This window comes from Thamnophis elegans, unplaced genomic scaffold (assembly GCF_009769535.1).
Source record: "Thamnophis elegans isolate rThaEle1 unplaced genomic scaffold, rThaEle1.pri scaffold_135_arrow_ctg1, whole genome shotgun sequence".
NCBI lineage: Eukaryota > Metazoa > Chordata > Lepidosauria > Squamata > Colubridae > Thamnophis > Thamnophis elegans.
In genome coordinates this window covers 72107-86995 of record NW_022473605.1, presented here as the reverse complement: position 1 = coordinate 86995, position 14889 = coordinate 72107, and the positions used below count along the sequence as shown (strand labels likewise).

General features: G+C 56.3%; 1 protein-coding gene across 1 annotated transcript; it reads right to left on the bottom strand.

The window, feature by feature from the left end:
* Nucleotides 1-2118: 2118 nt before the first annotated feature.
* Nucleotides 2119-13547, bottom strand: ANKLE1 (ankyrin repeat and LEM domain containing 1). Its single transcript, XM_032238370.1, is given in 10 exon segments — nt 2119-2865; nt 3322-3451; nt 3832-4003; nt 4121-4424; nt 4599-4845; nt 4847-6903; nt 8531-8621; nt 9366-9471; nt 11111-11266; nt 13184-13547. Coding segments are annotated over 10 exon segments (3489 nt in total). The 5' UTR covers nt 13249-13547; the 3' UTR covers nt 2119-2704.
* Nucleotides 13548-14889: the final 1342 nt, after the last annotated feature.

Sequence of the window (14889 nt, the reverse complement as noted above, 5' to 3'; positions counted from 1 at the left end):
TCTTCGTGAGATGGCAGCCTGGGCATTTAGCTGGGCATCAGACAACGCAGGAAACAGGGGGGGGGCTCCAACTGAAGGTCAGGCCAAGGGGGATTGCTGGTAAGAGAGGCCCCCACCTTATTTTTTCCCCCTGGACCTCAAAGACAATTTTAGGTGCAAAGCAGCATCTGTGCCACCTCTGTGCCAGCCAGTGCCCGCTCGCCCATCTACCTCAGGAAGGGCTGAGCTGTTCCCCTTACACCAATTTCCTCTGACCCCACCCCAAAAAAAGGATGGGGAAAGCACTCACCCCCTTTCTTTCTCTCCCCCCAATTTTATTCAAAGGATTAAAATACAAAAGAAAAAAAAATTAAGACATAACAAAGCTAGAGGAGAAGATTATTTAAAAAAAAAATGAACTGAAAACACAAAAGATTTTAAAAAAAACCTATTTTCTCTTCTGGTGGGAACACTGGCAGACATTACAGGAATAATCTCAGGGTCCCAAATAGCACCCAAAATTAAATTAGAATCCAAGGCAAAGGATTCCTCAAAGTCCCCATTGATTAAGGGAGCCACGTTGGCACATCTGGGGAAACCCGAATCTGAAAGCTTCCTGGTGTTCCCCACCCAGTTGAAAGTTCAAGAGTCCTCCGGGATTGGGCAGCCTATAAATTCACTAAATAAATAAATAAATAAATCCTGCCCCCACCCACCCACAAGCCCACCCCATGGTCCAATCTCCCACTGCCACGCTGACAGGTTCCCCCCATCCAGTTCCGGTCAGGTGCAGAGACGCAGAGACAAAGGATAATGACCTTGGCTTTCTAGAAAGAATGTTGTTATGGCTACCTAGCATCTAACTCCGTACAATCCCCCCCTCCTGTTTTCCCACCATAGAAAGTAGACCACCCCCCACTCCCATCCCAGGAAGCCCCACCCCACCCCACCCCACCGAGGGGCTGGAAAAGATGGAGGGCCACATTTGCAGGGAGAAAATTAAATGGCTCCACAGCTGAACAGATAACAGGGGCTCTTCTTGCGAAAAGTGCAGAGAACAGTAACTCAGGTGGGGGGGGGGGGGTTTCCAAACTTGGGAACTGACTTGTGGACTTCAACTCCCAGAATTCCCCAGCCAGCCTGGCTGGGGAATTCTGGGAGTTGAAGTCCACAAGTCTTAAAAGTCTGAACTAAGGTGATTAAAGGCCGGGAAGATTGCAGGATTTGGGTCTGGCGAGAGGAAAGGAGGACCAGGGGAGACAGGAGAGCAGCCTTCCAATATTTGAGGGGCTGCCCCAAAGAAGAGGGGGGGCAGGTGTCAACTTATTCTCCAAAGAGCCCCCCCGAAGGCAGGACAAGAAGCAATGGATGGAAACTAACCAAGGAGAGAAGCAATCTGGGATGAAAGAGAAACTTCCTAACAATTAACCGGTGGAACTGCTGGCCACCAGAACTTGTGGGGGCTTCATCACTGGAGGTCTTTCAAGAAGAGACTTTGCTAGTCCTCAAATTATGACCCCGGGGTTTCTGTCGTCTGTCAGGACGGTCCTAAGTCAAGGCCGACCCAATTTTACAACTTTTTTTTGTAAAGCAACTGTGGCAGCTGTAAAGTGAAGATTGCCGTCACTAAGCGAGTCCATTGTCCGCAGTAGAAACAAGACGAAAGGCGGGAAATAAATTTAATAAAGAAGTAAATATTTAGTCTGAGAGGGAGGGTAAATTAAAGCCACTTGCCCAAAGGCCCAAAATGCGGTTACAGGATGAGGGGAGGGGGGTGGCTGGTGGCCCTTCGTCAGAACTTCGAATCCCAGCCCTAAGTACGTTTTGGGGGGGGGGGGAGTGTTCGTCAGAACCCGTAACAGTCACTAAGCCAGTGTTTCTCAACCTTGGCAACTTGAAGATGTCTGGATTTCAAGTCCCAGAATTCTCCAGCCAGCATTCGCTGGCTGGGGAATTCTGGGACTTGAAGTCCAGACATCTTCAAGTTGCCAAGGTTGAGAAACACTGCACTAAGCGATTGATCGTATGTCGAGGACTGCCGGTAAAGAGAGATGTTGCTAATCCTTTCCTTTCCCCTCCTTAATTGCACCCCCTCCCCATTTCAAGAAGGACCCAAGGAATCCAACTCCACTCATCACATCCCAAAATAATCTCGTTTAATGCCCCCAGTCCCAGGGGAGCGGCAAAAGGAGAAATCTTTAAAAACACAGTGCAGTCCCCGAATTTTAAAACAAGCCCCCGCTGCCCCCCATAAAAAGGGTCCCACCTTCGTTCCCAGAAGAGAAGAGGCGACTGGTGTTTCTTAGGGTGCAGGAAGACCCCTCCCCAGGGTCCCCCAGGGACGGAGGGTTGGGGGGGTGAGCCCATGGCTGCTCCACTCTTGCTTGGGAAGGTCCTTGAGCCCCACCACTGCATCGCCCTGCGGCTCTGTGGAAGGAGACTCTCTCGCACCATCTGACTGGACGCCACTGGGACCCCCACACACACTAGGCGTCCCAGCACCCAGCAGGGCCCCTGCAGGTCACCCCAAGTCACTTCCGAACACGGGTGCAGCCTTCCATCTCCGCTCAGCGTCCAGCGCAGGAGCTGGGGATGAGCGATTCCGGAATCTGGGATTCTGGATTGTGCGAAGGAGGGATTGGGTTGAGCCTCCCAGAAGAACTCCAGGCCCTGCTTGGGGGGGGGGGAAGAGGCCCTCCAGGGGCCCCTCTGCTCAAGGGCCACTTCAGATATCAGCAGGCCGCAGCTGCCGCTCGCCCTCGCCCAGGAAGATCCGGAGAGCCCGGTGGAGGAGAAAGACCCCCAGGTTCCTTCGGCGTTTCATCGGCCAGCCGGCCACAAGGCCGTAGTAATTCCCCTTCTTCTGATTGGTCAGCATCTTCAGGCCTGGGGAGGCAGGAGAGAGAAAGGTCTTGCAATCACACCGCCAAATGCCCAGTCTCCCAACGCCTGGGGCAGGAGGGTCTCAGGAGTGGGGGGGACAGGGCTGGAGCAGCTGTGGTCAGATGTATAAAGAAAATGGATGAAACTCACTCCTGCCTTGGGCGGGGGCTGGGATTAGAACAGGGGTCTCCAACCTGAGCACCCTGGCAATGGGTGGACTCCAACTCCCAGAACCCCACCCCAGTCAGCCATGCTGGCTGAGGGATTGTGGGAGTTGGAGTCCACCAGTCGTGAAGGGGCCAAGGTTGAACGCCCGGCTGAGGGATTCTGGGAAATGAAGTCCATGGGGTTCAGACATCCCCCCCCACCTGGGTGCGCGAGGAAGAAGGGATCCTGCAAGGAAGAGGGAGCCCCTCCCCGTGTTCTGTGCCCCCCACCCACACCCCCCAGAGCCCTTACCGATGGCGTCCACCATGCAGGCCTCGCGGGTGTAAGCCTCCACAGGAACGACGTTCTGGAAGCAGTGCATGGAGACGACCCCCTGGCCCCCCGCCCAGATCTCCAGGATGTGCTGGACTTTGGAGGAGACCTGCAGGGCAGAGGGACACCCCGGGTGAAAGGGGAGGGGGGCCGCCAAGATGGACAGACAAATCCAGGCTCCCCAAATTGCAGCCCCCCCACTCCCATGAGTTCTGGGGGGGGGGGAGACGCAGGAATTCTGGGGTTTGCAACCCAACCCCCCCCCCACTTGGGGAGGGGGCAGGAGAGCTGCTTCCAAGCCGAAGGCCAGGCACTCGGAGGTTTCTGCCATACCAAGCAGCCAAAGACCGACCTCCGGGGATCAAAGCTAGACTCCTCCTGAATTTGGAAGCTCCACACTTAGAGGAGGAGGAGGGGGAGGGGGAGGGGGAGGAGGCTGATGAAAACCCTCCTCAGAAGGTCCCAGAGCTGTTAAGCCCACCCACCCACCTGTCTTGCCGGCTTCCCCTGGCCCTCCCGGTGGTGGGTCAAGGCTTCGTAGAGGTGGCGGTAGGGCCTGCCGCGCGTCCCCTTGCCCACGTAGAAGATGGCACGGACGAACGTCCGGAAGGCCTCGGCCGAGCTGAGCAGCTGGCAGCGGGCGGGCAGGTTCTGGGTCACCCTGCGGAAGAGCAAGAGCCACGAGACCATCAGCCACAGCGGGAGTCTCCTTGCAGCCCCCAGCCCAGGCAGCCGTGTTTCCCCCCTGCTGCCTCCGAGGGTCTCCTCCTCCTCCTACCTGGGGTCCAGCAGCAGGTAGTTGAAGCTGGACTTGAGCAGCCCCTCCCGCCACCGCCGGCTCTTGTCCGGCTGGTCAAACTCTGCGGCCAGAGCCATCTCGTCGGCTTTGGAGGGGGGGATGCGGTAGGTGCGCAGGGCAGAGTCCAGCTCCTGGCTGTAGGCTGAGCACAAGGGGAGGGTCAGTCCAGGACTCCGAGGAGGAGACGGGTCCTCCGGGACAGGGGGGGGCTCTGGCGGGTCAAATCCCCTCCCCACGTCTTGAGCTCCTCCGAGAAGAGGGCCAATCTGGAAAAAAAACCCTCCTGCTCCCTTAATGCCATGACCTCCTCTTGCACTCGAGACCCCGGCCCAAACCCCTCCCCCTTCCCCCGAGAGCTCATCTTCCCCGCTTATCTAACCCTAACTCCCTCCTTCCCCTCTCCCTCCTCATCCCCCCAGGAGGGTCCCTTCCCCCAGCTTCCCCCAGAGGCACCAACCTGCAGAGCCCCTCCGGGCAGGAGTCTCGGGGTCCCTGCTCAGCCTCTCCAAGAGCCGCACATACAGCCTCCGTGTGAGGGGGGTCACCGGCCCCGGGTCGGCCCCCAACTCCCGCAGCTTTCGGGCCAGAGCTTGGTCGGTCAGGTGCTCCGGGTTCAAGGGGGCGCCTCCCCCGTTGCCCTGCCTGCCCCGCTGCCCTTCCTGACGGGCCCACGCCCGCCAGTCGCAGAGGGGGAGGGTGTCTTCGGAGCCGCTGGGCCCGGAGTCGTCCGTGGTGGGCAGGTGCCGTTCGATGAGGGTCTGGCCCTCTTCCTCGTCCACATAGAGGTGTTCCACGGGCTCCGTGGCACTCAGGCTCGCAGGGCGGCCCCCCGGCGACAGGGGCACCTCCTGGCGAATGGGGCTCAGCCTCCCTGGGGGGCGAGTGGCAGAGGGGCCCCTCCCAGACAGCCGGCTGAAACTGACCCTGGAGGCCTTCTCCCCTGGCTGGGCCGGAGACCCCTGGGCACCCAGTGGTCCCACCCTCGGAGAAGCCCTGAGCAGCATCCCCCGCAGAGGCCCCTCCTGCCCCCGACTCTGCCCTCCCGCAGGGGCCTTCCCCATGGCCCACCTCCCCACTTGAGCTGGCAAGGGAGCCGCCCCAAGGGCTGGGAACGGCTGAGGGGGCCCTGCCCTCCCCCGCCTCCTCTGCCTCTCTGGCCGGGGGAGGTGAGCGACTGAGCGCGGCAGCCCCTCGGGGTGAAGCCGCTCTGGGGCCCCTCCTGACTCTCCTGGGGCGCCTGGGCATCTCCAGGGACTCCTCAAAGAGAGATGAAGTACTGGGGCTCTGCTGAGGAAGGGTCCCCGTGGAGGGGCTTTGGGGCCAGGGGGCCACAGGGCAGCATTTCCGATTGGAGGGGAGGAGTGGGGAGTGGGCGACCTTGGTGGCCAGCATCATCGCCCGCAGCTGGGCATCCAGAGTGCTGGGGGGCGCTTCTCCAACGCTGTTAGGGGCCCACGGGGCCACCTCTGTGTCACCCAGAGTGCTGATGGGTCCAGGCGGACCGAAACGACTCCTCTCTTCTGACGGCCAATGGACGGGGACTGTGTCTTGAGTGGACGGGCTCAGCTGCCCCTCTCCTGCCGAGAGAGCCGGTCGCGGCAGCTGCCCTCCCAGGCCCTCGGCCTCTGCCCTCTCTTCCCTCGGCCCCTGGCGTTCCACAGGCAGCCCCCGAGTCTCAGCGGGGGCCCCGGTCGCCAGTGCAGAACCTTCCCAAGGAGCCCCCTTCGGAAAGATCCGGGCAGCCCCTCTGGTGGGGGGAGTCCTCTGGCCAGAGAGACCCTTCCCCATGCAGGAGGGAGGCCCACCACACCAAACTCCCTTGCTGGTGTTGTAGCTGCCTGCGGGGCCGCTAGGGGCAGCCCTCCCCTCTTCCCACTCATGAGCACAGCCGTATCCTGGGCCTTCCACAGCACTGTGCCAACATTCACTCACGCACGAAAAATAGCGCTCCGTGCTGGCCGCTGAGCACCTGCCCGGAGACCTTCCTCTCGCCGAGCATCCGTCCAGAGTCCCGCTGATCCCCAGGACGGAGCCCGGCTCAGCCACCATCGTTCCCAGGTCCGAGACGGCTGTCGACTCAGCCAGGTGACCAAGGCAGGTGACGTCCAGCCCCTCCTGGCCTGGGAGCCTCACCGAGAGGCCAGGATCCAGGGAGCCCCTCCCCTGAGGAAGCCCACAGGCATTGGCACCCGGTGGGGGACGGAGTGGGGCCGCTTCTGGGGCAGACTGGAGGCTGGCAGAGGACAGGGCCTTCGGTGGGGATTCTGCGGTGTCCGATCCGAACGAGAGAGCCTCGGAGCCCACGAAAGGGAAGGGCCCCCGCAGAGCCGTGTCTGGGCCCGGGGCTGAGCTGCACCCTCCCTCTGCAGCGGCCCGGAAGTCCCAAGACTGCTTCACGCCAGCGTCCGGCAGCGCGCGCCCCACCTCACCACCCCAGCGGGTCTGTACGTCGGCACGACTCGAGGCTGGCTTCCTGGGGGGCAGGAAGGCCTTGGGGGAGACCGCCAGCCGGACGCTGAAATCTGACAGGTCCAAAATCGTGTCGCCCCGCCAGGAGCCCTCGGTGAGGAAGGAGGAGGCCGACCGGTCCTGGGTGCAAGGCCCGGGCCCACCATTTGGAGCAGCTTCCCCAAGCGGCAGACGAGCCTCCTTCAGGGAGGACCGTAGCAGTCTATCGGATGGAAAAGGGAGAGAGTCACACGGCCCAGTTTGCCCGGCATCTTCCGTTATGGTGGACAGGAAGCTCTCCGCTCTCCGCTGAGCTGCATAAAAGATTGGGGGGGGGGGGGAGAGAGAAATATTTGAAGCCTTTTGTTGAGATTATGTTTGGCAATCCCCAAAGTGCTTTTTCCAGAGGCAACGGGACTTTCTCTCTTTTCCCTTGAAGATGCTTCGCTTCTCCTCCAAGCAGCTTCTTCAGTTCTGGCCAAACACTGGAGGATGGGAGGATTTATATTCCTTCTGGTCAGGGGTGGGTTTCTCGCCCCGTTCCAACCGGTTCGGTTGGAACGGGGCTGGTGGCGTCCTCATGCACGCGCGCGGTGCACGCATGCGTACTAGCGTCTGCGCGACGCTCCAGCTGCTCCTGGATGATCGCGCAGGCGCTGTATGCATCCTGCGCATGCGTGGAAGCGCAGAACTCGTCAAAACCGGGTAAGGACCGCGGGCGGGCGGGCGCGCCCTTCACCGTTCCCGGAAGTTACTTACTTCCAGGTTCGGCGACCAACCGGTTCACAGGGACCGCCGCGATCCGGTTGAAACCCACCCCTGCTTCTGGTCCTCTGGTCGTCAGCTCTCTCCCTCTCTGGGAGTCCCTGAGGCCACCTGGGGGTTTACCTGGGCCCTGAGGGCCACCTGAATAGTGCAAATGGTGACTGCAAGGAATTTAAATCCCTCCATCCTCCCCCATTCCCTCAGAACGGAGGAGGCTCCTTAAGATGGAAAGCGAAACCTCTTCAAGAAAAAACTTAAGGAAGTCCTGTTGCCCCTTGGGAAAAAAAACACCTTTGGGACGATTGACAGTCTTTTCTCTGCTTTATTATTTTTTAGTTAGAGAGATAAAAGATCCCGTCTTTCTTTATGCCGTGTGTCGCCTGGGTACAAACATCTCTTGCAACACCGTTCCTCATTGGCCACATCTTTCACATTCATACGAACATTATTTCCCTACGTTTAGTAAATCAGTTGGCTTTTCCAGCAAGCCAACCTGGCCGGAACAAAACAAAATAAATTATTGATCATTGTTAATTTTAATTCAGATTTTTTTTAAAAAAAAAATGTTATTGTCAATTCTAATTGGGTTTGTTCGGGATATTCTATTTAATTTTTTTTTTAAAACTTTTGTATTATGTGTTTCTTTTAATGTTGTACGCCGCCCTGAGTCCTTGGGAGAAGGGCGGCATATAAATCTAATCAACCTAAACGGTATGTTGAGCATTTAAACCTTCTAAAACTCTCCATTTTTCTTCTTAATATCTTCTAGTAATATCATATTAACATTAAGCATTATTCTCCTCATAAACATACTAACAGTTTTCATCTTATTTACATCTCTAAGTGAATTATCTACTTATTTTTTTAGCTTTCTTCCTTTCCAAACTCCCTTTTCTCTCTCCCACCATTGATAAAATGCTTCCCAAATCATATAATATCCACTTTGCTCCTTCTCCTTAATTGCTAATGTTAATCTGCGCGTTTCTGCACATTCTAATATTTTCCTCATCGCCTTCTCATCCATAGGGATTTCTACACTTTCCCAATGTTGTGCAAACACAATTCTAGCTACAGTTAATACAGGAACGATTAAGTATACGTCCCCCTTTATTATAAGTTTCAGGTAGAACGGATGACTGGCAGTCTTCAGAGATACGACGACGGGCAGACACTTACGGAAGCCGCTGTTCCACTCTCCGTCCTGCAGGATGTTGACACAGGTTTCGTTCCCATGTTCCACAGCCAGGTCGAAGGCCGTGTTCCCATCCTGAGGTACAAAGGGAAGTCAGAATCAGCCAGTGGGGGGGGGGGCTGCTGCCTGCGTTCTCCCTGCCGGGGGCTTCCTTCCAGCCCACCCCCAACTCCCCAGATCTGGGTAAAGTCCAGGGAAGGGGTCAGGTCCATCAGCATTGCAGCCTAAGACCCCCCCTGGTGCTAGGGTCAGCCCTGGAAGGGACTCTCCGTGGGGCAGAGGCGCCCCCAAAGCCCCCTCCTCGGGAGAAATGGGTCTCCTGTTCAATGGGGCAGAAAGCAGGAACTGGGGACCGAGGGGGGAAGGGATTTACGATCAGAATTTCAGATGGACGCTGGCTGGAAACGGCAAGACTTATCTACCGCTTCACAGGCCGCTCTAAGCGGTTTACAGAGTCAGCCTCTCCCCCCGCCGCCCCCCCAGCCCAACCATCTGGGTCTGCAATGCCCCTTCGCTCCGTTTAAATCAGGGGTGTCCAAACTTGGGATCTTTTAAGACTTGTGGACTTCAACTCCCAGAATTCATGGCTGGCTGGGGAATTCTGGGAGTTGAAGTCCACAAGTCTTAAAAGTTCCAAGTTTGGACACTCCTGATTTAAATGGAGCGATTTAAATGCTTTTGGGGGGGGGGGTTTGCCGGTCGCAGGGCTTGTGGGGCAGCGGAGTCCACAATCTCCCCCCAGAGGCGTCCTAAACGGAGGCAGAGGAAGCCCACCCCACCCCCCCTCCCCTTCCTGAGGAGGGAAGCCTTTGGGCCCACCTGGTCTTGGAGGTGGGGGTCGCCCCCCTCGGCCAGCAGGAGCCTCAAGCAGGTGGTGCATCCCCAGGAGGCAGCAACGTGGAGGGGGGTGAGGCCTTCCCCAGATCTGGGACAAGAGAGGACATGGGCAGAATCTTCCTTCCTTCCTCCTTCCCCTCCATCTTCCATCTCCTTCCCCCTTTTCTTTCTTCCTTCCCTCTTTTCTCTCCCTTCCCCTCCTCTCTTTCGTCTTCCAAGTTTTTGGAGCGCAATGCTTCTCCCGGGAAAGGAGCCTCCCTCCCTCTTTCCCCCCCCTCCTTCCTTCTTTCCTCTCTCCATCCCTCCTTCTGCCTTTCTTCCTCCCTCCCCCTGCTTTCCTTCCTTCCTCCCTCCCTCCCTCTTTCCCTCCTTCCTTTTTTTCTCCCCCTTCCTCTCCCCCCTCTGCTTCCTTTCCTTCCTTCATCTCTCCCTCCCTCTTTCCCCCTCCTTCCTTCTTTCCTCTCTCCATCCCTCCTTCTGCCTTTCTTCCTCCCTCCCCGATTCCTTTCCTTCCTCTCTCCCTCCCTCTTTCCCCCTCCTTCCTGTTTTCCTCTCTCCATCCCTCCTTCTGCCTTTCTTCCTCCCTCCCCCTGCTTTCTTTCCTTCCTTCCTCTCTCCCTCCCTCTTTCCCCCTCCTTCCTTCTTTCCTCTCTCCATCCCTCCTTCTGCCTTTCTTCCTCCCTCCCCGATTCCTTTCCTTCCTTCCTCTCTCCCTTCCTCTTTCCCCCTCCTTCCTTCTTTCCTCTCTCCATCCCTCCTTCTGCCTTTCTTCCTCCCTCCCCGATTCCTTTCCTTCCTTCCCCTCTCCCTCCCTCTTTCCCCCTCCTTCCTTCTTTCCTCTCTCCATCCCTCCTTCTGCCTTTCTTCCTCCCTCCCCGATTCCTTTCCTTCCTCTCTCCCTCCCTCTTTCCCCCTCCTTCCTGTTTTCCTCTCTCCATCCCTCCTTCTGCCTTTCTTCCTCCCTCCCCCTGCTTTCTTTCTTTCCTTCCCCTCTCCCTCCCTCTTTCCCCCTCCTTCCTTCTTTCCTCTCTCCATCCCTCCTTCTGCCTTTCTTCCTCCCTCCCCGATTCCTTTCCTTCCTTCCTCTCTCCCTCCCTCTTTCCCCCTCCTTCCTTCTTTCCTCTCTCCATCCCTCCTTCTGCCTTTCTTCCTCCCTCCCCGATTCCTTTCCTTCCTTCCTCTCTCCCTTCCTCTTTCCCCCTCCTTCCTTCTTTCCTCTCTCCATCCCTCCTTCTGCCTTTCTTCCTCCCTCCCCGATTCCTTTCCTTCCTTCCCCTCTCCCTCCCTCTTTCCCCCTCCTTCCTTCTTTCCTCTCTCCATCCCTCCTTCTGCCTTTCTTCCTCCCTCCCCGATTCCTTTCCTTCCTTCCCCTCTCCCTCCTTCCTTTCCTCTTTCCCTCCCTCCCTTCCTCTTCCCCCTCTACTTTCTTTCCTTCCTTCCCTTTTTTCCTCTCTTCCTTCTTCTCTTCCCCTTCACCCCTCCCTCCCTTCCTCTGCCTTCCTTCCCCCTCCTCCCTCCCTGCCTTTCCCCCCTTCTATTACTATTCCTTTCCTTTCTGCTGGTGGGTTCAGCTGCCCTGGTCCTGGCCAGAAGCCCCCAGACCCATCCTGCCTTTGCTCAACTCAAATCCCTCTCAGGCCGGGGTGGGGGGTTCTGCTCTCCCCACCATCACTCTGACACACACACCGTGTGTTCGCAGGGAGGGAAGCCCCCCCCCCCGTGCCTACCTGACGTTGGGGTCTCCCCCGTGCTGGAGGAGGAGGCGGAGGCCACGTATCCCGTTCTCCTGCTCCAGGCCGGCAGCCAAGTGCATGGGGGCCACGCCCTCCTCCGGCAGGACCAGGTTGGGGTCAGCTCCCTCCCGGAGCATGGCAGCCACCATCCTGGAAGCAGAGGGAGGGGGGCTTGAAGGAGGGAGGGTCCCGGCAGGTGAGGGGAGCACAGGGCCACCTTCCCCTCCCCTAAGAATCACTTTAGGGTCCCTTTAAATGTACACAGCAGTAAAATGGAACTTCCTGGCATGCAGCTCTCAAAGGCCCCCTAAGTCAGAAGGGCTGGGGGGGGGGGGAGGAGGAACCAGCTGCCACTTTAGCAGCTGGCTCAGGAATTCTGGGAACGGAAGTCCGTAGGTTGGAACGTTGCCCACAGCTGCCATATTGCAGTGGGACCGACTATATGCCCTCTAAGGCCCCTTGGAATTCCAGCAAGAAAGGAGAGCTGCAGGATTACAGTTCTGATGACTTTACCCTCCCCCCCCATGCAAGAAGAAAGCTCTCTTTTCAGGGAGGGAGGGAGGAAGGGGGGGGCTGCTTCCCCCAAAATGCCCTGCACCGCTTCCAACTTTGGCCCATCCTCCTTAGCCTAACCCTCTAACCTTAGTGGGTCAAACGCACGGCCCACGGGCCGGATGCTGCCCCCCCCCCCCGACCCTGCCCAGTTAAGTAAAGGGGGTGGGGGAAGGGAAAGTCCTGCCGTGTGCAGAATCCAGCAGGTTCTGATCAGTTCTGGAGACATTTCCGTAGTGGAAATTTGAGTAGTTCAAAGAACCAGCAAATGCCACTTGTGGCTGGCCCCGCCCGCATCTACTCTCTGCCTCCCAAGTCCCAGCTGATGGGGAGGGAATGGGGATTTTGCAGTGTCCTTCCCCTGCCCGCCCACCAAGCCCCGCCCACCAAGCCCCGCCCACAGAACCAGCAGTCAAAAAAATGTGACTCACACCACTGGTCACGTGACAAAGTTTGCCACGCCTCCTCTTAACCTAAGCTCCTCCCTCACCCCAAACCAGAGGGACACATTAGGCCAGTGATGGCAAACCTTTTCGGCACCGAGTGTGCGCACACACACACACACACACACACACACACACACACACACATCAGGCTTGCAACCTGGAAGAGGAGTTGCAAAGTGTGTGGGGGGGCTGTTTGCGCGCCAGGAAATAAACTTCCGGTTTCCAGCACATGCATGCACACGGTCCACCGAGACTCCTGGTTACTGTCGTGCACGCGTGTGCAATGCGTGTGTATGACTATGCACAATGGCCAGCTGATCGTTGCGCGCACATTCGTGCCAAAAAACCCAGAAGAGGAATAGGCGATGCCACGCGTGCCAGGCAACATGGCCCCGTGTGCCATTTCGGAAAATTATTCTCCAAAGCACCTGAGGGCAGGACAGGAAACAACGGATGGAAACTAATCAAGGAAAGAAGCAACCTGGGATTTAGGAGACGCTTCCTAACAGTGGGAACGATTAACCAGGGGAACAGCTGGCCACCAGAGGCTGCGGGGGGGGGGGGGCTCCAACACTGGAGGTTTTCAAGAAGAGACTGGATTTGTCTGAAATGGGAGAGGGTCTCCTGCTTGAGCAGGGGGTTGGTCGAGACCAGAGGTCTATCAAAGCTGGCTGGAGAATTCTGGGAGTTGAAGTCCACAAGTCTTAAAGTGGGCAACTTTGAAGAACTCTGGTCTAGACCAGGGGTCTTCAAAGTTGGCAACTTTAAGACTTGTGGACTTCAACACCCAGAGTTCCTCAGCCAGCAAAGCTGGCTGAGGAACTCTGGGAGTTGTAGTCCACAAGTCTTAAAATTGCGAAGGTTGGAGACCCCTGCTGGCCAAGGCTCCTTCCTGCAGGCAAACGCAACACCTGTGCAGGTGGCGGAAGCGCCTTTGCACCCGGGAATCCTTGGCAAAGCGAGTTTCCGGCCGGGGCGAGGGGCCGCTGGCCCACTCCTGCTCGGAGACCCGCTCTTCCCATTGCAAAACCCGCAGAAGCCACGCGAGCCGCATCCACGGGCCACTTACGCGTCGTCCTGGCCCTGCAGAGCCCGGCAGAGCCGCGCCGCCAGCTGCGAAGCGCTGTGCTCCATGGCGCCGCAAGGGGGCGGCCGCGGGGGAAGGGAGGGGCACGCCTGTGCGGGGCAGTCGCGGGCACGCATGCGCACTTCTCCCCCAGCGGCCTGAGCGGCGTCTTATACCGCCTCCCGGAGACGGGGAACAGGGGAAGTCGGTCCGCTGAGTCGGTCGTGAGGCGGACGAGGCCGATCGCGTCAGCGCGTCCCGGCCCGGCGTAGCGAACTCATCTCGTTCGGTGGTCAGTGGCCATAGAGTTTCCAAAGCCATGAAGTCAACACGGCGCCGCCATCTTGTTCCCGGCGTTTGAAAGCTTCCCTCGGAGTTTTTCATTGGCAGGCCGCGGTAATACGTCACCGCCCTGATGGGCTGCTAGCCTATCCAATCGGAGGAGCGCACGCTTACGGTGATTGGCTAGAATCCCAACTCTCCCGCCTCTTTTCCCACCCCGTCCTATTTCATGAATGGGTTCGGATAGGATTGGCTCACTCACAAGAGCTGATACCCAATTTCGTCTCTTATTTTATTATTTAAATGTGATAAAAGAGAACTGGCCGATTTAATCACACCTAATAAAAGAATTCAGATTCCTTAATAAGTTTCAGAAGCTCCAGTCACATTAAACCCAAGCATTATTATTATTATTGTACAATTGTATCACAGCGGCCAGTTGTTTCGCCGGATTTGGCACTGGTTACTAATCGGGCCCCACCGATTAATAAATAATTATTAATTTATTATTATTATTGTTATTATTATTGTTGTTATTATTATTATTATTATACAATTGTATCACAGTGGCCAGTTGCTTCGCTGGATTGGTTACTAGTCGGGCCCCACCCAGGGGCCTAGGACATCATAACGTATTTTCGTAATATGCGTGCAGATCCAAGCAGTGCGGCTTTTTGCATTTGACTGATGGTGATTTTGTCAATTTTTAACTGTTTTAAATGTAATTCCAGTGCTTTTGGAATAGCACCCAGTGTGCCAATTACCACTGGAATTACCACTGCTGGTTTGTGCCATAGTCGTTGAATTTCGATTTTTAAGTCCTGGTATCTTGCGATTTTTTCATATTCCTTCTCGTCGACCCTGCTATCACCTGGTATTGCGATGTCTATGATTGTAACCTTATTTTTCTCAACCAGTGTGATGTCTGGTGTATTACGCACCAGTATTTTGTCCGTTTGTATGCGAAAATCCCTCAAGATCTTGAACATCTGATTTTCGGTGACTTTTTCAGGCTGATGTTCCCACCAGTTTGTTGCTGTTTTAATATTATAATTTTTGCACAAATTCCAATGGATCATTTGTGCCACTGAATTGTGCCGCAATTTATAATCAGTCTGCGCGATTTTTTTACAGCAGCTGAGTATGTGATCAACAGTTTCGTCAGCTTCTTTGCAAAGTCTGCATTTGGCATCATCAGAGGATTTTTCGATTTTGGCCTTAATGGCATTTGTGCGGATAGCTTGTTCTTGCGCAGCCAGGATTAGTGACTCTGTTTCTTTCTTTAATGTACCTGTTGTTAACCATAACCAAGTTTGTTCACTGTCCACTTTATCTTTTATTTTTTCCAGAAATTGGCCATGCAGTGCTTTGTTCTGCCAACTCTCCATTCTTGATTTTATCACATCTTTTCTGTATTCTTGTTTCGT